This window comes from Panulirus ornatus, chromosome 45, assembly GCF_036320965.1.
Source record: "Panulirus ornatus isolate Po-2019 chromosome 45, ASM3632096v1, whole genome shotgun sequence".
NCBI lineage: Eukaryota > Metazoa > Arthropoda > Malacostraca > Decapoda > Palinuridae > Panulirus > Panulirus ornatus.
The window spans coordinates 10,046,222-10,070,888 of record NC_092268.1 but is presented as its reverse complement, the minus strand read 5'-3'; the positions used below and the strand labels follow the sequence as shown (position 1 = coordinate 10,070,888).

Sequence of the window (24,667 nt, the reverse complement as noted above, 5' to 3'; positions counted from 1 at the left end):
CCCTCTGTTCCTTCTTTTGGAAAATTTAAAAAAAAAAAAAAAAAAAAAAACGAGAGGGGAGGATTTCCAGCCCCCCGCTCCCTCCCCTTTTAGTCGCCTTCTACGACACGCAGGGAATACATGGGAAGTATTCTTAATCCCCTATCCCCAGGGATAATATATATATATATATATATATATATATATATATATATATATATATATATATATATATATATATATCCCTGGGGATAGGGGATTAAGAATACTTTCCACGTATTCCCTGCGTGTCGTAGAAGGCGACTAAAAGGGGAGGGAGCGGGGGGCTGGAAATCCTCCCCTCTCGTTTTTTTTTTTGATTTTCCAAAAGAAGGAACAGAGGGGGCCAGGTGAGGATATTCCAAAAAAGGCCCAGTCCTCTGTTCTTAACGCTACCTCGCTAACGCGGGAAATGGCGAATAGTTTGAAAAAAAAAAAATATATATATATATATATATATATATATATATATATATATATATATATATATATATATATATATATATTATCCCTGGGGATAGGGGAGAAAGAATACTTCCCATGTATTCCCTGCGTGTCGTAGAAGGCGACTAAAAGGGGAGGGAGCGGGGGGCTGGAAATCCTCCCCTCTCACTTTTTTTTATTTTTAATTTTCCAAAAGAGGGAACAGAGAAGGGGCCCAGGTGAGGATATTCCCTCAAGGGCCCAGTCCTCTGTTCTCAACGCTACCTCGCTAATGCGGGAAATGGCGAATAGTATGAAAGAAAAGATATATAAGGAAAGTTGGATGAATAGGATGCCCCTTCACTCCGAGCCATTTACCTTTATCATATACATAATATACAGTGTATCTACAACAGCTATGAACATGAAGAGGTATACCAACAGAGCTAACATCTAGGATATAGACTTAGAATTCTTCTATCGGGAAAATATGTTGGAAAAAGTCAACAGATTTAACAGAAAACAAGTTTTGAAATAAGAGACCAAAGAAACAGTAAAAGTTGGTGGACAGCCACCAACCAGGGAGGTATATTACCAGTACCACCCTACCTAGGCATTGAGAGGGTTAGTGACAGCTGCATAGTGAGCCAGCACTTCAATGGTCGTCAAGTTGCACTCCTCTGACCTTGCTAGCCGTCTTTTCTCAGCCTGACCCACACGTGGGGTGCTGGCTTTCATTCCACAAACATACAATCTTCACCGTAACACATAACACGACAACACCAAACTCACACAACTGCTAGTGGCCTGTTAAGGATGAGGCACTAAATGCTAAGACGTAGCACTGGAGTTCAACAGTTATGGAGACTTGCCAAGGCCACCCTATGAAAGAGTTCCGGAGGAAACGGGCATCAGAGGTATTGGATAGTTAGAAACTTAAGCCTAATACAAGTAGATGAAAAAATTCACTTCATCAAACTGGGAATTGAACAAAAGGGAACTTCGTTTCAGACATAAGAGAAGGTTGGATGAATCGTGGGTTCCTGGACTGCCAGGATTCACAGAAGGCTAGTGAAGAAGCTTAACAAGAAGACTCCTATGATGGATAAAAAAAATTACCCTGGCAGAAGGGAACAAAAGGCAAGAGGTTAGAGAAGCCTTCTCAAAAGGGAATGAAGTAACCAGTAGTTCTAAGACCACTATTCTTCATCCATGTAAGGGACGTGCCAGGACTGGACATGTACCTGAATATATGAGCAGATGATATTAAAGTCATGTGGTAAGTAAAGAGCAGTTTATGTTAACTAACAATGAGGCCTAGACAATAATTGGTCTGATGTACGGTTGATGAAATTCAACCTCAGCAATTGTTATATAATGATAATGGGACAAAGAGAGAGAGGAGGCCTTGATATAAGTATTATCCAGCACAAAATAACCTGCAGCAATCTATGTAGGATGGGCTTGCTTATGAGCTGACACTGTTACCCAGCCTTTTAAAACTCTATCTTCGGAGAATTGTACAGGAGAAAACTGTCTCCTGGCAAATATCAGCATCACGTTGAAAACATTTGAGTATGTTTCTCAATTTTGGTCACACATCTTAAGGTATAAAGAGCTAACATTAAAAGGCCCAAAGGAGGGCAAGAAAAATGATAAGAGGTTGGAAACCATAAATTTCCTCATCTCATATGAAAGAAGAGAAAGGGGTGATTTGATAACTAAAAGTCTCTCAGTTTGACATCCAAATGTAAAGAAGAGACTTCTAGAGTAAGAGAATTGTGGACGAATGAGAAAAAAAAGCTGTGATGAAATAGCGAATATAACAACAGTATAAAGCAGTTTAAAAAGTGGGGGCCCCATTAGTGTAGAACTCCCTTACCATACTGTACAAATGAATTATTTTACACTGTGTTAGTTATGCCGATTCATAATAAAGGAGGGCCCTAATATATTCCTAAGTATGAACCTAAGTGTGTCAGGAATATTCCCATGTCTACACTACCTGCTCCTTGGTCCAGTCAACCACGGGTGCGGTCTGCCACATGTGCGACCGTTTGGTCCTCTCAGTGGGAGGGTGGGTATGAGACAGGGAACTCTGGGACCCTAAAGATGCCCCCGAGCCCTCATCCCCTGACCCTAAAGATGCAGGACCGCTGCTTAAGTCACCACTGCTGCCATCTACACCTGGCATATTAATCTGGGTCACTACTGGTTATGTGGTAAACAAATGCTAAGGCGGTCAAGCTGAGCCACCATCTTTAAGGTCAAGCTTGTAACACAAGGCTTTAGGGTCTTACAGGACAAAGGGTAAATGTAAAAATAAATCAAATAGCAAAATAATTACATAAATAACACAATCATACTTATAATCGAAGACACTAATACCTATAATCAAGGAAGTTCAGCAATGTCAAGCACGGCACTAAAAATATCAAAACTGGTCTACAAATTATGGCCCAAATGCTTATCCTTAATTAATTTCTTAATACTGTAATCATTACAAGTGGTTGATTGTGATGGTATCAAAATAAGAAACATAATTAATTGTGCTTTCAGTAATATGATATCTAAATTGCCTATCTATTTTGCATCTAATTCAACATTTCAAGAGGAGATTTAAACCTTGTCATTAAGTAGCTTTAGTAAGGCTTCAAATTTTGTATGATACAATTGCATTATTTGGAGAAATCCCAATACAGTGCTTATTACAGTTAGTTAAGCTTTATGCTGCAATGTAAAATATGGAAAACCATAGTATTGCCTGTATATTTATAAATAATGGTCCACTCCATCATTTTATCAGCTGGGTGATTTTGTTTACTTTAGCTGACACTGGACTAGTTTAGTTCAGTTTACCATCTATTGGCTGAATTGTAAACCTAATTATTCACAAATTTACTGCATAATTTATTCCAATAGTCTGGATTGCAAATGGTGCTGGCCTTAGCTTGAAGTGAGCAAATTGCCCACTGTGCGTCTAACCAGTGAGCATCTTGTAACCAACACTTTCTCCAGGGTAAAACCACTACAGTCTTTGTAAGACTAGTTATTGCATGTTATCAACTGTGGGTACACTGACAGTGCCTTAAAAATTTACGTTTGACTTGACAATTTGGAAAACATATAATGAAGGTTGAAAAACTGACATCACTATCTTCGGCACATAGAATTTAGCATAACTCACACAGGCGAGTCAAGCAGCATTTACAATTCAGCACAAGAATCTAGAAATTTTAAGATGAATTTGCTTTAAAGGCAGACGGTAATAATATGGTTTAACAGTCTCCCACTCTCTCCTGAGATGTTGAAAGCGTATACTACTATGAGACAGGGTAATTTCACGTACGGATCTGAAGTACATTATGTGACTGAAATAATAGTACTAAAAGCTTTTTTTTTTCCTACACTGATTTATTCAAGTATAATCCCTGTATTACCTTTCTAGGAAAGCTCTGTGTTACCTGGTGCTAGTTTGTGTGCTGGTAGTGATGAGTCGAGTGGTCGCTGGCTAAGCAACACCACACCTGAAGGACTGGCACTAACCCCACTCCCTGGACTGGCATGTAAGCTGCCACGACCTATTCTTGGAGACTGAGATCCGGCGTTGCTGTCTCGCACCGATTCCCGACCGCCCTACCATCAGTGGGAATGCACAACAATCAACATTATAATACATGTATGTCATTGTAAATGGAAGAAAATGCATATTTTTTTTTTAAATCTTGTGTTTAACATACTTAACAAAATCATGAGCAAGCTGTAGTCATTATATCTTACTGATGGCATAAGAATGCCTATCTTCATCTGTACTAATTACATTTCACTGAAGACTGCACAATCCCAATGGAGACCTTTAGTCTAATCTGAAGAAGTAAAGGTAATTAGACACAAAATTATCTAATTCTTTATACCTCCCCAATGGAAAACTGCCAAAATCTGTTTCTGGTGTAGTGCAAGTGAAGGACAAATGCTTCAAAACCTCGGCCCATCACAGCAGCTGCATCTTGAAACATGACTTAACTTCCCAACATATGTCTCTTATGGCCCACTAAACATGAAGAAAGAAAATACTTTGTCTTCTCACTTGCTTTATTCATTTGTCTAAGGAATTTTTCAAATAAATAATGACTGTGAAAGCATTACCATCCTCCAATTAAACTCTCTCAGCAGTAATTTGATCCCCATAATCATGTCCCTTTAACATAATTCCCTTTGCTATTTTCCCTCTTGTACACGTTGTCTAAACCTAAATTATTACCATTCTACTATGTACATTACAAACAACAATGATCGGCCTTATTCATTCCTATTCTATATTCAAATTCTATGTCTATTTCTTCCCATACACTGCAGTAAGCACATTTCATCCACCCAGTCCTTGAGGACACCATCCTTCACATACGTTACAAAAGCAATAAATACTCGTATCATTCATTCACTTTCTCCACTGTTACATGACATACTCCAGAAACCTTTATCTTTCCACACTGACAGCATTTAGTGTCTTTCAACTTGATTTCTCTTACATAGCCATTCATGAATCTTGCTCAATTTGGTAATTACCACAGTTGTTATAACTGTTACCTTAATCTTCAAAAATTCACTAGTTCATCAAAATCTTCTCCAAAATCTTCTCTGTCACCTGCTGATCTGTATAACTTTCTCATTCAAGTCTGTTGCTTCCTGCCCTGTTATTTTCTCTTTACAGTTTTTTTTTGTTATACTTGATCCCGTATCACTTAACCACTCATATACATACGTACATGCACATACGCATGTATATACATAACATATACACATAAACAGATGTACATATTCATACTTGCTTGCCTTCATCTATTCCCAGTGCCATCCCACCCCACAGGAAACAGCATTGCCCCCCCCTGCATCAGTGAGGGCGTGCCAGAAAAACAGACAACAAAGGCCACATTCGTTCACACTCAGTCTCTAGCTGTCATGTGTAATGCATCAAAACCACAGCTCCTTATCCACAGAACTTTCTATGGATTACCACAGATGTTTCACATGCTCTGATTTAGTCCACTGACAGCAAGTCAACCCCAGTATACCACATCATTCCAGTTCACTATATTTCTTGCATGCCAGTTAAAAAGAAATTCTCATAATTACATTCTGAACACTGACAGGAAAGATTTATACTCAAACCATGATTACGTACGGTGGAGTAAAACGATGACTGTGATCGCTGAGGGGGGCTGACTTGGTGCACCAGCTGACCCGAAACCACATGTGCTGTTGACGACAAATGAACAGGAGCACTGATTACAGGCTTCTTGCCCACTGGAAGAGAAAACCCTTGATTGACGCATGTTCGTGTGCACCTCAACCACCAAGGACGTTTTATGGCTTATGTTCAGTTGATTTTCTGGCTTATGTAAAGTACTTTAATATCAATAAATGACACGAATTTGATGATCACTTATTACAACAGTTTTACAGATATTGTAATACAAATACTTTTTGTTCATACTACTCTACAAGAATCAATACTGTAACCAATTAACTACGTTTCACAAGAAACCATGCATACTAAAAAAAAAATCATCCAAAACAACTGCTTTCAGAGAGTTTCTGAAAGCAGTTGAAAAAAATAGTTCATGGTGCACCTTCACAAAATCAAGAGCTTTTCATTCTAATTTCAAAAATGAAACTAAAAAAGCACTAAGTCAAAATGAAGAACAACCTAAGTAGTATAGTACATAAAAATGAACAATAAAGAAGGGGACTTAATAAACATGCATCAAGCAAAACATACGGTGCTGCCAGTGTTGTTGTGTGTGAACTGAGGCTATAAAGGAGAAGAATAAAACTTTTTAGTAAATACATCAAAACTTTACTTGACAAATATGAACTATGCAGAAGAAATTTCATCAATAACTAACTTTTAAGCATCATAATGGTTGAATGTAGCACAATAAATCATCAAAATACAAATGAGCTAGATCAATAATTGGATACTCTACGTAAAATAATAAACAAAATTCATAGTGTTCATCAAAAAGGTATGTACAGAATAAAATCCTCATCATCCTGTTCTATACTATGTCCATCTAAAGACAATGTAGATCTTGAAGTAATGGATTAAAATAAATTCCTTTCAGCTCACCAAAATGCATTACAGCAGTAAAGACTTTAATAATTTACAATCACTGATTATGACGACTCTTGGTTCAAATAATATAAAGCAGGGGCTCCCAAAGTGGTTGTTATTGACCCCAAGGGTTCATGGAACTGCACAAGGGGTCAATAATTGTCTAGGATTCGACAGGGGGACCCCCCCCTACAGATACCAAAACAAATTTAAGATCTGTGACTGCACATGATAAAATTTCCAAAACTGCATGGAATTTCTGAAATTGCACTACTATCTTCTTTATGCAATGTTAACTCGCTTCACAATTTACAGAAAAAATTTATCATCAGAAAGTACAGGATGATCAGGATTTTTGGCAATGGTCACTGAGACAAACACAAACTCGAGCACAATTTCTATCAACTTACAAGTAACGTCTGCTTGCATAACGGCTTGTCTGACATCTTCCATAAGGCTCGTTGGTGATCGTTTACTTGGACTTGCTTCTCGATCATTTCTTTGTTGCGTTGCATCACTTTCTAACTCCCTGAAGATTGAAGAATCATATTAGAAGACTTGGCAAAACATAAGGCAAAATCAGTTAATATAACTGACCACTTAACCAATATAAACCTTTGAGCCATTTATTGTATTATTTCAAGCTACATGATCTTTTAGTAACTTTCATGAATTAGCCATTTATTGTATTATTTCAAGCTACATGATCATGTAGTAACTTTCATGAATGAGCCATTTATTGTATGATTTCAAGCTACATGATCTTTTGGTAACTTTCATGAGTCATAAAAACAGAACATATAAGCAAAGTTAACATTAGTTTGGTCAACTTCGACACAAATGGATTTCAATGTATAATTCTTGGTGCAAAATATTTAAAGCGTGCTGCCCTCCAAGCTGTAAGGTGCAAGCACATCTCAAAACACTGAAGCTATCAAACATCTCTATACCTTTAAGTGAAGTCCTAATAACTATATTCAAATGTATGCAGAAGAGTTCTGCATGATGGTTTGGCAATCAAATATACTAAGCAGCTGACAGGATACTGGAAAAAAGAAATAGAGACAATACAAGAAGGAGCTGCCACTGCAAAACATAGGCAGAGATGAAAGTCGAAGTTGGGTAACGAAAAAATAAGAAAAGCTGTGAAGACAAAACCTGAGATATAAGAAAATGAAAACAATGGTCTCTAATGAACTGAGTGTGTGGAATTAGAAATAAAATGAATGAACAGAGCCACAGGCGAAGGCCTTATATCAGTGAAAGTCAAAACACTGCTCCCAGAGCACTGTGCCCTTGAGTGAGAAGAAAAGAATGAAACTGCATATCCTGCCATCAGTATTTAACAGAGGTTGATATCTAAAGAACCTTTATGAAAAGAAGGACAGCATGCATATGCACACATTAGTATCGATCTTAAAGCACTTGCTGCAATATGCACTAATGAATCTATCAGCTTGCTATCACACATCACATTAGTGAGATAACTGCCACCTGACTGCACAACACAGAATGTGAGAGCAAGACAGCTCTGACACTTATGACAGATAGAAAAATGGAGAAATAAACACAGACCACGACACTGTGTTAGGTCTCTGTGGCTATAATTATAATTTAAAAGTGAACCAAAAAGCTTATGCAAGAATGAGATTTCTGAAGAGAAATTAATTACAACTGAAGATCTCACATTTCTCCCACATGGTACTTCCTTAGGTAACAAGATGAGCCAATCTTTTCTTATTCTTTGAGGTTAATTCACTTTCATTCCCATACATACAAGTGGAACAAGTACATAAAGCCTCTCAAAAGGTAAAGAGACAGTTAATATAAATATAAATATAAGACTGCAAACAGATTAGTACTGCCAACCAACTGAATATACGTAAAACTAGAATAGAAACACATCAAGTTAAGTGAAACTTAACTTTCACATATGTTCATACTTCACATGCAATCCCTTTATACATCAGAAGCATCCCACATATCAGGGCAACTTGTTTACTAGAATCAACTTACAAACTGGGGGACCAATCCATCTAATGAATGATTAAAACTCATTTGAATGGAAATCTCTAACATAAATTTGTCTACTTAGATAGAGAGACAATGTGTATCTTTGACATCAGTTCCCTCCTGGAACTCCCCTAAGGGAGTGGCTGCTTCTTAGCCTTTAGTGCCTCACCCTATGCAGGCAGAGGGCAACTAGCAGTGTTTGCTGAGACTCCAAATATCAAAATCTTTAAATCCTTTTCATTGCTAATGAAAAAATATGATTATAACAGACCATAAACATAATAAACCACAGTACAGAATGTACTACATTACTATTACACTGAAGTCTCAGTATCTCTATTTACTACAATTATTCAATACATTTATGTCTATTTTGATATAATAAAATATTACCCAAGAGCTAGAGTTGCCCTCTACCATTGGTCTGTTAAGGGTGAAGCACTAAAGGCAAAAAAGTGGCACTGGAGTTCACTAGTTATGGAGACTCTTTTCACAAGGCCACCCCGTTGATGGAGTTCCCAAATGGAAAGGGTGTTGGAGATGCCGAATATAAAAAATTAGCAATGAAGAATCCATTCTCCAGTGAATACTACAGGCACTGTTAACACCAATGACCTTTATTTTCATATGTGACTTAGAAAGACTCTTAAGAAAATTTCGCTTAGGATCCTCTTTGGGATAATGTTTGTGTATTTTGATAAAAACTTTTATGCATAACTTTTTTTTTCTAAACAAGAAAATTCCCTCTACAGTGCAGTAATCAGTTCCACCTCATAAAAGCATTCTACTGACAGCTGCCATGGTGTTCAGAGAAGAAAAAACATAAAGGTAACAGATACATCATCAATTAAGCAAATAATGTAAGGAATATATCTCAATAAATGCAAAAAAACTATCTAAGTATAAGCAAATACAAACCCACCATCACCTCTGCATTTCAGTTGCAAAAACTAACTTCACACACAAAACACTCCCAGAAAAATTTGATATTCATATGTTCATCCCACTGTCATGTGGACTGCACTGCTCATGGAAGCGTACGTTTCCAAGCCAAGGCTTCAGGGAGCTATGAATATATACAAAACAGCAAGTGTAACATGCTTCCACCAAGCCTGAACTATGGCTCTTTGTAAGTCAGCATATTACTAAAGAAAAAAAGAAAAAAAAAAAATTGAAAAATGAGCATTTCTTATATACAATGGTTATATTGTTTACTTCTCGATGTTGCTCTTGCAAAATTGTCTCACCTGTTTTCAGACTCTGCTGATGAACAACTTCATAATTCAGAACAAGTTCTGATGTTAATGTCCTCACTCTTATTTCATGCACATATGAATTGCATGAAACAGAAACTAAACCTTTATAAATATAAGGATCTGAGAATGCTAGGCACAAACGATCTTGATAAATACCGTATGCTCTGAGAATACCGTTCAAAAGCATTATTGGATAGAGGCTGATCATGTAACATTTTTCATGAACTGTAATTCTTTACTCTTGTTCTTCATCATTGAAAACTGTAATGGTAAACTCAATCAAAGAAATAAAGAGATGGCAAATGCAATTAACACAAAATCTTTGTTATAAACATGAATTTTATGAAGTAGCATATGAGTGGCTACTTCAAAAGTGTCACTATCTGTGTCAAGTTAGTTTAAGGTACCTATAACAGACTGACCAGCTCATTTCACACCACAGGCAATCTTATAAATCTTCACCCTACGTCTTTTGGCTTACAGAGACTAATTGTTCCCTTCATAACGTAATGTAATAATCATATGTCTGAATGTGTTTGTATGGCTCACTTAGTATACTCTGTGTATTTCACATCTAACATATGCTTCCCTTTCCCACCTTACTGGTAATACTGGGAATAAAGCCTCTGAGAAAATATTCTTTCTTAGCTACTTCTATTTCTACATATATGTAGTGATAACACAGGAGTGGATTCCCCTCTTATGAAACTTTTATGACACCTAATGGGTAGTACTGCTTCTCCCACTATCCTCTGGGATAATACATACATATGCAAATATAATAAACAGCGTACACTGAGTTTTGGCACCCCATTCTATCTATCATCATTCCAAAGACTAAAATTTTTTGCCCATGACTTTTCTTGACCCATTTGCTGTACATCTCTTTTCTCCATCCATTCTATCGAGGATCTTTCCATCACTCACTGCCCATACCCTTTTCCCAAGAAGATAGAAAATTTACTGAAAAAACGTAAAAATGAAACACATACAAGAGAATTTACTGATATCCCATAAGAACGTAAGACACAAAAGTAACTTCACATGCAACATCTGCAATCTACCAGTAATTTTCAGACTTGTCATGGCTGCATGCAAGCATCTTTTTTACTTTAATAACAAAATTTCAGTTATCAGAGTTCTGGTTAACAGTCAAATGATAACTTAAAATGGCACATGACCAATTCATACGAATAAATTATTGACCAGAAATGCCTCGTAATATGACATGTTTCTGAAGAAATCTAGAGCTATGTTCTTTTATACTGTAGGTTCATAATAAGTAATTCTGACATGTGATCCATTTGAGTGTATGATACGTGATATTAAGTGTGAGTGGGTCTGTATAGAATAGTGTAGTCTGAAGAGGAGTGTATGAAAGTGAGGGGACCATGTAAATAAAAATTACTTTTTCAAACAAAATAACTTTCTCACCTCTCAGCCAACAAAGCCTTGAGCTGTTCAGCCAAACTCTGCTGCTGAGGTGTACGATTGGCCAAGTGGGAGGCCAAAGTGGTGGATTCAGAAATTTCTGCACGGTTCACAGGTTGTACTCGAGCAACAGGAGGGGGATGACGATATGGGATCTCAGGACGGGACTCTGATCGTGATTCATGACTCTGTGAATCAATTCCGGCACCCAGGGGTCTAGTAGGTAAACCAGAGGACGGGTCAGATGATACGTGGGATGAGGTGAAAGGTTGCCGAGGCGAGCCAAACTGGCCTGGTGGATGGAGGTAAGGTGGGGGGCTTCCTAAATGGCTCACATTCCCCATCGTTGCTTGGGTGTAGGAAGGAGGCTGTGGGGACTTAGCATAGGTTATACTACTAGTTGTATGAGAGGGGCTATGGGGAGGTAGAGGGGATTCCTGGGTTTCTGCTGACCTCCGACTCCCTTGATCCTGTTGCCCATCCTGTGCAGCCTCAACCGGTGGGTGCTTAACAGCTTCTGGGAGGTCGTCATCAAGGCTGCTGTCGTCTAAACTTTGCTCCTGTGAGAGATGTGGTAGTAAAAGGAACATGATAACAATTTCATTACTGTTGGACATTTCACAATGATTTATCAAAAAAAATGAACTACCACTAACAGTTATATAAAATCAAGCCCACCGAATAACTGTTTCTGACTTCAAGAGTCTGAAAAGCTACCTGAAATTTTCTGTCCTGTTTCTGTCAAAATATGCCTATATCAAAAAAATGCATTCTTAGCAGACATAATAATTAAACACAAAACAGGAGGGGAAAAACTGACAAAATTGTAGTAATAAACAAGTCTTTATCTTGTACTTTTTCTGGTAGCACTAGAAATCACCAGACAACAGTGATCTTGTAAAACTACACCCAAGTCACAGAATAACCAACCAGATCTCCAAATTTGAGAGAAAATAAGGTCCAAAGAATATGAAAAGGCAAACATGTAAAAATTCCAGTCCTCATCAAGAGATGCCTCTGGCCATGCCCTAAGACCAACACAGCTGTTCAAATTCAGTCCTGGCAGACACATTCCAAACACGACTGGTGAGTTTGTGGGAAGAACCCTGAGAGATCCTCAATGCTTACAGAATAATGTTCACACCTTCCGCCAACACCAGATCATTTGAAATCAATAGTACACTGATATTAGTCGAGATCACCAATGTTTGCAGAAAAAAAAAACAATCTCCCATTTGTGAAGCTTAAGAGGTTTTAACCACTTCTCCTCTCGAGGGTATCTGTAAATAGGCTTGGATTACCATGAAGCAACAGAAAAGAGTCTCATCAGTGTGAAACAAAGTGATGGCTAAAATAATGAAAATCAAATTACAATTAATGGAATTCTAGGAAATTAAAAGGTGTAGAAACTGATTCACAAAAATGAGTTTCACAGCTTAGATCATATTTTCCTCTGCCTAGAGAAATATACACTTTTACAGTGCAAAATAACGGAGTCTTTGGAGGCCCTTCTACAGCTTACAAGCCTCAAGGTGCAAGGAATAGTTCCCACTCATGAAGATATCAGACAAAAGTGGGGACGGGACACTAATCATGATAACTGCATGAACAGGATTCTGAGACAGATATTAACCATAGGTATCTAAACATTCATGGTTTCAAGGGGCAGAAAAAATATAATACTAAAAATGAATAAGTATGGTTTGCGGCAGGGGTGTGTGATGTCTCCATGGTTGTTTAATTTGTTTATGGATGGGGTTGTTAGGGAGGTGAATGCAAGAGTTTTGGAAAGAGGGGTAAGTATGCAGTCTGTTGTGGATGAGAGAGCTTGGTAAGTGAGTCAGTTGTTGTTCGCTGACGATACAGCGCTGGTGATTGATTCGTGTGAGAAACTGCAGAAGCTGTTGACCGAGTTTCGTAAAGTGTGTGAAAGAACAAAGCTGAGAGTAAATGTGAACAAGAGCAAGGTTATTAGGTACAGTAGGGTTGAGGGACAATCAATTGGGAGGTAAGTTTGAATGGAGAAAAACTGGAGGAAGTGAAGTGTTTTAGATATCTGGGAGTGGATTTGGCAGCAGATGGAACCATGGAAGCAGAAGTGAATCATAGGGTGGGGGAGGGGGTGAAAGTTCTGGGAGCGTTGAAGAATGTGTGGAAGTCGAGAACATTATCTCAAAAAGCAAAAATGGGTATGTTTGAAGGAATAATGGTTCCAACAATGTTACATGGTTGCGAGGCGGGGGCTATAGATAGAGTTGTGGGGAGGAGGGTGGATGAGCTGGAAATGAGATGTATGAGGACAATATGTGGTGTGAGGTGGTTTGATCGAGTAAGTAATAATAAGGTAAGAGAGATGCGTGGTAATAAAAAGTGTGGTTGAGAGAGCAGAAAAGGGTGTTTTGAAATGGTTTGGTAACATGGAGAGAATGAGTGAGGAAAGATTGACCAAGAGGATACATGTGTCAGAGGTGAAGGGAATGAGGAGAAGTGGGAGACCAAATTGGAGGTGTAAAGATGGAGTGAAAAAGATTTTGAGTGATCGAGGCCTGAACATGCAGGAGGGTGAAAGGCATGCAAGGAATAGAGTGAATTGGAATGATGTGGTATACCGGGGTCAACGTGCTGTCAATGGATTGAACCAGGGCATGTGAAGCATCTGGGGTAAACCATGGAAAGGTCTGTGGGGCCTGGATGTGGAAAGGGAGCTGTGGTTTCGGTGCATTATTACATGACAGTTAGAGACTGAGTGTGAATGATGGTGGCCTTTGTTGTCTTTCCCTAGCACTACCTCACACACATGCGGGGGGAGGGGGTTGTTATTTCATGTGTGACAGGGTGGTGATGGGAATGAATAAAGGCAGACAGTATGAATTATGTACATGTGTATATATGTATATGTCTGTGTGTGTATGTATATGTATACACTGAGATGTATAGGTATGTATATTTGCTTGTGTGGACGTGTATGTATATACATGTGTATGTAGGTGGGTTGGGCCATTCTTTCGTCTGTTTCCTTGTGCTACCTTGCTAATGTGGGAGACAGCGACAAAGTATAATAAAGAAATATATATATTATCAAATTTTCTTAGTGTTCCAATTTTTGGCCATCTGAAGTGACTATGTTCCCTTAACTACTATTCATTTCAATTGCACCATAGCCAACATATATATCTATATCCATATACCAGAGACGGCGGCAGCTTCAAAGTGGGGAGGGGGTCACTGGAACAAAAGCCAGTGATCTGAAGGCGACGATGCCGCATACTGCAATTCTATACATGTCAGTCTAAACGAAATGGGGAGCTGTGCCGCTGCCACTGTATATAAATGATTTAATTGCTGTTCCAGGATTCCACCTACACAAGACTACAACATGAGTGGAAAGTGACCTTCAGCAAGGTAGACAATAAAGAGCACAATGTCACTTAGGAACTTCTCACTCCAAAGGAGTCCATCGGTCCCTTCTGTTGACTGTAGTGCAGCCTTGAGGCTGCAGGAGTTCCATAAAAAGCCTTCAAAGTATATTTTTTCATTTATTTTTATTTTTTCTATTATACTTAGTCAATGTCTCCCACATTAGCAAGGTATTGCAAGGAAACAGATAAAAGAATGGCCCTACCCTCCAACATACACATGTATATGCATAAATGCCCACACATGCTCATATATATACCTATACATTTCAACATATACATACATATACATACACAGACAAATACATATATACACATGTACATAATTCATACTTGCTGCTTTTCATCCATTCCCGTTGCCACCCCGCCACACATGAAATGGCACCCACGGGGGTGCCATTTCATGTTCCTCAGCACGCGTGCAAGGTAGTGCTAGGAAAAGACAACAAAGGCCACATTCGTTCACACTCAGTCTCTAGCTGTCATGCATAATACACCGAAACCATAGCTCCCTTTCCACATTCAGGCCCCACAAAACTTTCCATTGTTTACCCCAGATGCTTCACATGCCCTAGTTCAGTCCACTGACAGCACACTGACCCCAGTATACCTCATAGTTCCAATTCACTCTATTCCTTGCATGCCTCTCACCCACCTGTATGTTCAGGCCCCGATCGCTCAAAATCTTTTTCACTCCATCTTTCCACCTCCAATTTGGTCTCCCACTTCTCTTTGTTCCCTCCACCTCAGACACATATATCCTCTTTATCAATCTTTCCTCACTCATTCTCTCCATATATCTATATACGCACAGAGAATTGAATATGACAGCATACTTAGAGCTATTAATCTTCTTTTTTTATGTTCTCTAATTTTCACTGTATTATTCCATCATTTGATGGGTGCTCAAACACCAGTTGTCCAGTCCATCATTTAATACATTCAAGCTTTCGCCTTCACAGAGGCATCATCAGGAACCTATGAAAAGAGAAATATACTGCATCATAAAACTTGGATAAGAAAAATAAAAGCAAACAAAATGCAAAAACACTTGTAAAAACAGCATATAGCACATAAAAGTATGGGAAACACTAAAAAAATTAACAATCTCCTAAATACCCTTAAGGAGATTGTTACTTTTACTGCTTTCCTTACTTTTATGTGCTATGTGCTGTGTTTTTCCAAGTGCTTTTATATTTTGTTTGAGTTTTACTTTTCTTATTCAAGTTTTGTGATGCAGTATTTTTCTCTTTTTTGCAGACTCCTGATGATACCCTGGTAAAGGCAAAAGCTTGAATGTATCAAATGATGGAATACATACAATTAATGTTTAGCACCCCAAATGGTAGAATGATATTGAGAAAATTAGAGAACATAAGAAAGAAAATTAATAACTAAATATGCTGTCATATTCAATTCTATGTGCATATATATATATATATATATATATATATATATATATATATATATATATATATATATATATATATATATATTTTATCCCTGGGGATAGGGAAGAAAGAATACTTCCCACGTATTCCCTGCGTGTCGTAGAAGGCGACTAAAAGGGGAGGGAGCGGGGGGCTGGAAATCTTCCCCTCTCGTTTTTTTTTTAATTTTCCAAAACAAGGAACAGAGAAGGGGGCCAGGTGAGGATATTCCCTCCAAGGCCCAGTCCTCTGTTCTTAACGCTACCTCGCTAACACGGGAAATGGCGAATAGTTTGAAAGAAAAGAAAGATATATATATATATATATATATATATATATATATATATATATATATATATATATATATATATATATATATATACATATAGGTATGTATATGTGGTGTGTGTGGACGTGTATGTATATACATGTGTATGTGGGTGGGTTGGGCCATTCTTTCGTCTGTTTCCTTGCACTACCTCGCTAGCGCGGGGGACGGCGGCAGGGCAAGGTGAATAAATAGATAAATATATATAGGGGAGAAAGAATACTTCCCACGTATTCCCTGCATGTCGTAGAAGGCGACTAAAAGGGAAGGGAGCGGGGGGCTGGAAATCCTCCCCTCTCATTTTTTTTTTAAATTTTCCAAAAGAAGGAACAGAGAAGGGGGCCATATGAGGATATTCCCTCAAAGGCCCAGTCCTCTGTTCTTAACGCTACCTCGCTAATGCGGGAAATGGCGAATAGTATGAAAAAAAAAAAATATATATATATATATATATACTGTGAAGGCTTTATGGTCTTCTGTCAAGAAATTTTTTCCTGATCATCATCCCAGTAAAAGGTAATCATGTGATTCCATCTCATAACTCTAATATTTGTTTGACCTAACCTGGCTACTGGCACTGCTCATACTGGTCGTCTTTTTGAGGGAGGGCAGATGTCGGTTCGCAAGGCCACCACGAGATGCTAGCTCACCCTTAGCTCGACTTGCTGAAACATCTAGCAGTTCATGTGGTGGCACAGCCTCATCCAATTCCTCCTTTACAGGTATCTGTAGAAAAAATTACTAGCAATGCATGTATTGCTGTGCAACACATTTTAACATTACATGTTGCGAGAAATTTAATTATTCAAGTTGTATCTTCAGAACCTCTGAAATGACAGCCATCTTATACGAATTCTAAATAAACTATGCGTATAAAGCCTTCATCATCGTGCAGTTTTCTGATACAGTCCATAATTTTGAAAAAGGTAGGTTTTCACGTCACCTTCATATTTGCATCAAACACTTCTAGTATATAAATCAATCTCAGAAACAGCAGGCCAATCATTCCAATTCATGTTCACAACCATACTTTACATAAGCATGAGCTTATGCAAAATTTTAAAGAATTCATAAATGATAAAACAATACAACTACTTCTGCTGAAATTTCTAAATTCTCTGTCTAACTTCAAATAAAGCAAAAGTATGGGAAATCATGATAATTACAGAAACAACTTATGAGTACTTTCATTCAACACAAACATACTGCAACACAACAAAACAAGAGAAAACATTTCCTTAGCTGAAATCTCGAAGCATCTTGATTAACTGGTAAATGAACTGCTGATTTTTTTCCTTGCAGTTGCCTGAGAAAGAAGCAGGGTAACTGACAGGTTAAATATACAATCTAAATATCAGCTTCTCTGATAACTGTGACCCATCCATTCATGCATTACTGTCACTCATTTTTTTCGTATACATCCATACTGTTTCCAATTTCTTTTATTCTTCAAGCAGAACAAGATCGTACGTATGGTACTTCATAAGGATGTGCTAAACAGTGCCTTCTCACCCCTAATTGGACAAAGAAACCATAATCAGAGATAAGAATATCATGACTTCATTCACTAATCCCTGAATCTCATGCAAAGTGATGGAGCAAGTACTGCTTTCTTTAGGTTCTATAAGCATACTAAAAATACTCAAATATTTTCTTCCCAAAATCTGTGAAGATTCTTAAATGAAGGTAATAACTAATAAGTCCTGAGATTTTTTCTCTGTAATTCCTATACTTGTTTGTCATAAAGGGTTGGTGTGGTCAGAGTATGCCAGTTTTGTAGCCAACAGTAAAGGACTGACCAATACAGAGTAATACAAATCAAATTACATCAGACTACCTTTGATTCCCCAATCACTTGGACAACCTTAGTAAACTAGGGCTGCACCTACTGAGAATGTATTAGTGGGACTTAAACTCATGACCCTCAGCGATGTAAAGTCAATATCATCTGTGATCTGGCATTCTAACCAAAGGTTTGGATGAGTAGTTTGTTTATTTGTTTTTTCCTGATGTTGGGGTCTCCAGCCACAAACAAAAGTACAATGAATGTAGTGAGGGCTTACAAGTGCTACTGTGCTAATAGAAATTTAGCCATTCAGGCACTACTTACTTTTGACAGTGCACCAGATTAGCCTGGGTTCATAATTACGATTAAACCCAAATGTGTGGGTGCACTTCATCCCTCGAAACATCACTTCCTTCTATCAACCCTTGGATCAGGGCATGATTACCACATTCAGGAGGACATTCTGCCAACTCCTCAAAGGTAGAGATGAAGAAAGGTAAGCCTTCAGTCAGGGAGTAGTTAAAAGAATTTAAACACCATGAATGGTGTCCACAACAACACTATGTTGTGGAAGGTCACAAGCATAATCATTGGTGTCTGAGGGAAGCTATAGCCTGAGTATCTACATGGTTTCTTTGGTTTTGGGCATTCAGAAACAAATCATGCCCCAAATCCAGCACACATCTGCAATTCTTGCCAACAATGTTGGGTTTGAAGGAGTTGAGGATGCAGCCAAGTTAATGATGTCATTTTCGGGATCTGACTATTGAGGACTGCATGCAGGTGGAGGCCGAAAAAAAAAAAACATGAGAATAGTGCAAAAACATCCTCAGCCAAAGACCACTTTACAATCGATGGGTTAGCAGATGTGTTCAACCACTTAGACAAAGTTATGGCCTGCATTAATAACATGGATCCCAACTGTGAATATACTCTGGTGTTTTCTACCAAAGTTACAGATGCTCCACAAAGCTACATGGAGATTTATAGAGACAGAGGCATGCCACATAGCTAAAACACTGGATGACTTTTTCAAAAAATCTTGGAAAATTTCTTCCCCTCCATCTCCAGTTAAAACAACTGCAAAATTTGATAATTCAGGGGTGATGCAGACAAGCCTGGTATCCCTTCCTCTCCGATTTCATGACCCTCCACCTTATACCGATCCAACATCACCTCATTACCACACCTGCTTATAAGTCTTCCTTTGATACCATCTCTCTCCTACAAGGTTGTTTCTTGCAATTCAAACCCATATCACACCACATGTTTTCCTCAGCAATTCATTTCCAACACATCCACCTTTTTCTGCTCTTTTGCATTATGGGCCTGAGACTCGCATAAAAAACTATTGTGACTATTACAGCCATCTTTGCCCCAACAGACAGTAACTCCTCCTTCCACACACTCCTCAATGCAGCCAAGACCTTTGCCCCTTCTCCCACTCTATAACTCACTTCATCCCCAATGCTTCCAGCCACTGATAAGTCAAATCCCAGATATATTAAGCATTCCACTTTCTACAAGTCAAACTTACTCTTAAACGATCTTGTCTCATCTCACTGCTGCACTGCATCACCTTGATTTTGTTTGAACTTACTCCCAGCATTCTCCTTTCATTTACTTTTCAAATTATCTCAAAAGCTACTGGATATTTTCTCCAGTATGCCACCAAAGTCTTGTCATATTGAGGATTCATTTAATTTCCTCATCTCATTTCCATATATGTGCCAAGTATTTCTTCTGTTAATACCAAAAGCTTTCTAGGTACGTCTTACAGGATAATAAACATAACAGTACAGTTAGCTGTTGGCTCTTAGTTGTTCTCTTTAGTGTTTCATACATGTATTTGTGGAAATGATCTTGAACCTATCCAAAGGAAATCTACTCTGATCAGTACGGGAAAAATGTTTTCATCACATGTACAGGATACTCACCTGACAAGTGTTTTTCCCTCCACTCAATTCCTTGGCTGAAGGTGGTAGGAGAGTTGCTAAAGTCACTGGCAATGCTCAAAAGAGCAACCGTTGGAAGAGGTGGGGTAGGTTTTGACATTACAAGTGTTTTTCCCTCCACTCAGTCCCCTTGGCAAAAGGTAGTAAGAGAACTGCTGCAGTCACAGGCATGGCTCATGAGAACAGCAGTTGGAAAGGGTGAGGTTGATCTTGATGTTAACTTCAACTGGCATGAGCTTAAGTATGACTATCTTTCTCAGTTCTGGCATGATTAGTGGTCCAAACTAAACTTAAGTGGACCTTAGAATAATTTCGAGTGACAATTCCACCAAACCACACAAAACTGATCCTTCTGAATCAATGCAGCTTTTATTAGCTACATACCTTCCTTTGACTATGCATGTGCATTGTAATATCGTGATAATACGACTTCCATCTGATTCTATATCTATACTACCAAATTAATGGAAATGCATTCCCTTGTGGCCCCCAAGGCTAACTCAGAGGACTACATTCCAGTTGTACAATAATTTCTAAATTATGCATTACTAGTAACTGAAATACTTGATGTTTACATACTAACAACACATTAAGAAAATACATGCCTCCCTATACCAATAAACAAGGAAAATATGAGAAGTATATAAAAATAATTATACCAAACGAACATACCACTTATCAAAGCAAGTGAAAACAAAACCTGGTCTTCCAACCAAAAACACACTAATTTCTTACATATAGGTCCATCAATTCCAAAGGTCCCATTTGTGACCTACCTTACGCTCTACGGTGTTAGCTTTCTCGCCCTCTGATGTGCCGGTGTCAGAAGTTTCGGTATCCGATATCTCTGGGTCGAGCGTGCAGAGGCTGGGCTTGCGGGGAGGCTGCTAAACAGGCAAGGAGGGGGATGCGAGCATATGAGCAGTGCGTGAGGAAAGTGGGCATAAAAAATAGCAGCAGGATCGGCATAGGTAAACAAATATGCATCCTTGGACAGTACACATTTACAAGATAGTTGGACTTTAAGGGTGGCTGTTTCTAAATACAGTAACAATACCTTATGTACATCCTCACACATCTTCCTGCTTTTTTGATAAGTCCCCTACCAGTCCCCATGGAGGGGACTTTGGAATGATTTCCAACCCTCCATCTGTCCATGAACAGCCAGCTTACACAAATGAGTACATGGAATTCCTCCATATACAGCACAAGTCTAAGGTAAAATATGCACATTTTCCACATTGAAAAATTTGAATTTCAAAAAACAGACAAGGGATTTCTCTTTAAAGGACTCATATTTTTTGAGATTCATTTGGAGAATGATGGAAGTCAATTCTTTTTATTTGTGTGTGTGTGTTTCCTTTAACCCTTTAGGAGCTGTGGAAAGGGCCCAGTAATCAAAATTGTTAAATGCAGGTTGTAAACAAAAATAATTTGACTATTATTAGTCTTTCATCTTTCTACCTCGCTAACGCGGGAAATGGCGAATAGCATGAAAGAAAAAAATCTTTTTTCCTTATATTTCATATATTTATATATATGACTATAGTATCATCTAAACTAATAATAACATAAACATGCTATTTCTGATCATGTATTGTCTAATTCTAGTTTGTGAATCACTTCCCTTAAACAATGAATAAAAGTTACTATGCCCACCCCCAGCATAATCATCAGGCATTTTAATATAATAAAAAATATCAAAACAGATGATGCATATAACATCATCAGAAGGTAAGCAAATGTTTTGGGCTTCTTGGATGACAAACTGAGTATTCATAATGCAAATGTCTTTTTGGGTGAAGTTATATGTCACCGGAATGCCAGTCTTAATACGATTCTCCCTTCCACAAAATTTTAAGTTTGTTTATATTTTTTCTGCATAGTTACCCACTACCCAGAAGAGGTTGTGTTTTCATTTTTATCACAAGTGTGATATGGATATAAACAAAGGCATTACGAACTGCAAAAAGACCCCTCATCATAATGAATAAGAAACTAGTTTAATTTCTAAAGTCAATAATCATGAAGTTCAGTTTTTATTATTCCACTCAATATCACCTACCATCTTGGTCAGAACTAAACTTCTGCCCATAGGTAGAGGAAAATGACATCCAGTAAAGCCAGTTTTAAGCCAATTTAAAAACCATTCAATAACAATTTTGCCCATGTATTACCAAAAACTTGATACTTTAAAGAAACGCATGTACCAATAATGTGTAGCAGCTCAGGACCACAAACAGAAAAACAATAGATAGTAGTACACTGCATTGATGGGGGATATATATTGTTGTAAAGCATTACTTCATAAAACTTGTTGCTATCATTACTAAAATAATTTTGCATTGTAACATATAACAAAACTAAAAATTAAATTCATCTGATTAAAGCAGGAAGCTACTAGCCTAATAGCAGTGGGTTGGTATATATGCTAATACATGAAGCACAGCTGCTCAGCACCTCTAGTAAGTTACAGCTAACTACAAACAGAAACATACAGGTTCACATTAGTTGTCTATTACATTGTATTGTACAAGTGGATTTTTGATTGGGTTCTCAACAACTCAGAATGGATATACATGTCCCATAAATGCCTAGGGAGCCATGACATAATGCCCTTACCATTAGCTGTGTATAAAAATTCAAAATGATTATGAAAAAATAATTTAATAGATTACAGTATAGCAAAGGAGATAATTGAATCTTTTTACATAAAATTTGTTTTCAAACCTAACACTGAAATGGATATCACTGAAAGCATATAGAATATTCTCTTACTGTCCAAGAAAGCACATCCATTTCTGTATATTTCTATCCTGAACAAGTGATTTTATAAGACTCGAGCATGAACCTTGACAGTCACTACCCAGGAGCAGCAACAAGATTTTCCAGACAAACGTCATCCTACAGGTGAACTGGGATACTGATAAAATGAAAGAACTGTAAGATATCAAATCCATACAGGACAATACAGGGAGGAACATCATACAATGGGGTCATCATATGTTTTATGAAAGAATGTTATCACATTAAGACCTATAAGATCTAAATTAGAGGACTTACTGCAATATATCAATATCTTAGACCTTTTACGTTCACAAAATACATTATATGTACTGTATTTGGGTTAATTCAACAAGTAAATGCCTTAGGTATCATATCAAATGATCAGAGATTAAAAATGTATTGATAAATCATGGAATGTTTAAATAATGTAATGAATATGACATTGCTCATAAAATGTCCAATTTCTTTCCAAACAGAATTAGAATTATGAGCAAGATCTATCTTACATAAAAATTCAGAATCAAAGAAATACAAAGAAAACTTTGGCATGACATCATATAGAACTTTAGTAATTGTAATCTACTAGACTGCTAAATTTTAGTATAAAAATGAAAACTAATGCAAAAATTATGAACCTATGAGCAATACAAACTCTAGGATGGGGAGCTAAAAAGGTGAAGTCTGATTCAAGACTTTTCTATACACAGACACATATAAGCGAGAGATACATGCATTGTGTGACATGTTGGAAATAACTATGAACAGCTGCGTCACAGCAGACTTGATTGCACCACCCACTATCCAGCAAAATGATGTGCTTGGTAACATGTTCATAACATTATACTACCAAAAAAAAGAAATAGAGGATAGTCATACAAAATCTGTCATCAGTGCAGCTCCTGTTCTACTTAAGAATAACGGCAAATGGAAAGAATTTGTCAGACTAAGTTTGGCAGCTACACTACCATTACTTGGCAGAAAAGTACTAAATCAAAATAACCTTTCTTTCATTAGATAAACTGCTGCTAAAATTCTTCAATCAGGAAACTACTCAAAAATGTAACTATAAGAGACAAAGAAACCTAATGATACCCTTATGGATTTCCTGGAGTCCAGTGGCATGAACGTACAAATTCTACAAACAACCTGAAAAAATAATGAGAGCTAGACCTGTTCAATTCATCATCAGAAAAGCAGCTAACTAAAGAGTGATAAATTTTTAAAACCAATATACCTTATAAAATTTTCATTTTTTCCTTATTCTAACAATACCTTTAATCATTTCATAACAGCAGTTTTACATTCTTCTCATTCACATAACAGTAGTTTGACTACAGAAGTCTCAGAGAAGACCTAATTTTCTACATGAAAGTAATAGGTGATTTTTTTTTTAAATTTGTCTGCCTTTTCCAACATTAGTGAGGTAGCACCAGAAACAAAAGGACAGCCTCTTTTGTGCACATCCACTCTCTAGCCATCATATAAATGATGCACTGAAACCAGAGATCCTGTTTACAGCTAAACCCCACAGACCATTCCATTGTTACCCCTGATCACTTTGCATACTATGAATCAGCCCACTAACAAGAGATAAAGATATAATAAATTCTAATCATACTGAATCCATCCATACTCATTGCTTTAGCAAATGATATCAAAGTCAACTCTCAAATTCTTTGGCTCGGCTTGGCCTTTGGGACTACATATCT

General features: G+C 37.6%; 1 protein-coding gene across 21 annotated transcripts in view; it reads right to left on the bottom strand.

The window, feature by feature from the left end:
- The window catches only part of Spn (protein phosphatase 1 regulatory subunit spinophilin), a 340,216-nt gene that overhangs the window by 12,637 nt on the left and 302,912 nt on the right, over positions 1–24,667 (bottom strand). For 9 of the 21 annotated variants that reach the window (XM_071688241.1, XM_071688240.1, XM_071688245.1 and 6 more), the window contains 8 exons: positions 20,948–21,058; positions 16,995–17,156; positions 11,260–11,816; positions 6,967–7,085; positions 6,221–6,253; positions 5,624–5,745; positions 3,906–4,077; positions 2,447–2,628 (listed from right to left, as the gene is read on the bottom strand). In XM_071688241.1, the coding sequence (XP_071544342.1) occupies positions 2,447–2,628; positions 3,906–4,077; positions 5,624–5,745; positions 6,221–6,253; positions 6,967–7,085; positions 11,260–11,816; positions 16,995–17,156; positions 20,948–21,058 (1,458 nt within the window). The remainder of the gene's footprint in view (positions 1–2,446; positions 2,629–3,905; positions 4,078–5,623; positions 5,746–6,220; positions 6,254–6,966; positions 7,086–11,259; positions 11,817–16,994; positions 17,157–20,947; positions 21,059–24,667) is intronic. The other 12 variants (XM_071688244.1, XM_071688260.1, XM_071688246.1 and 9 more) reach the window with 11 other exon arrangements.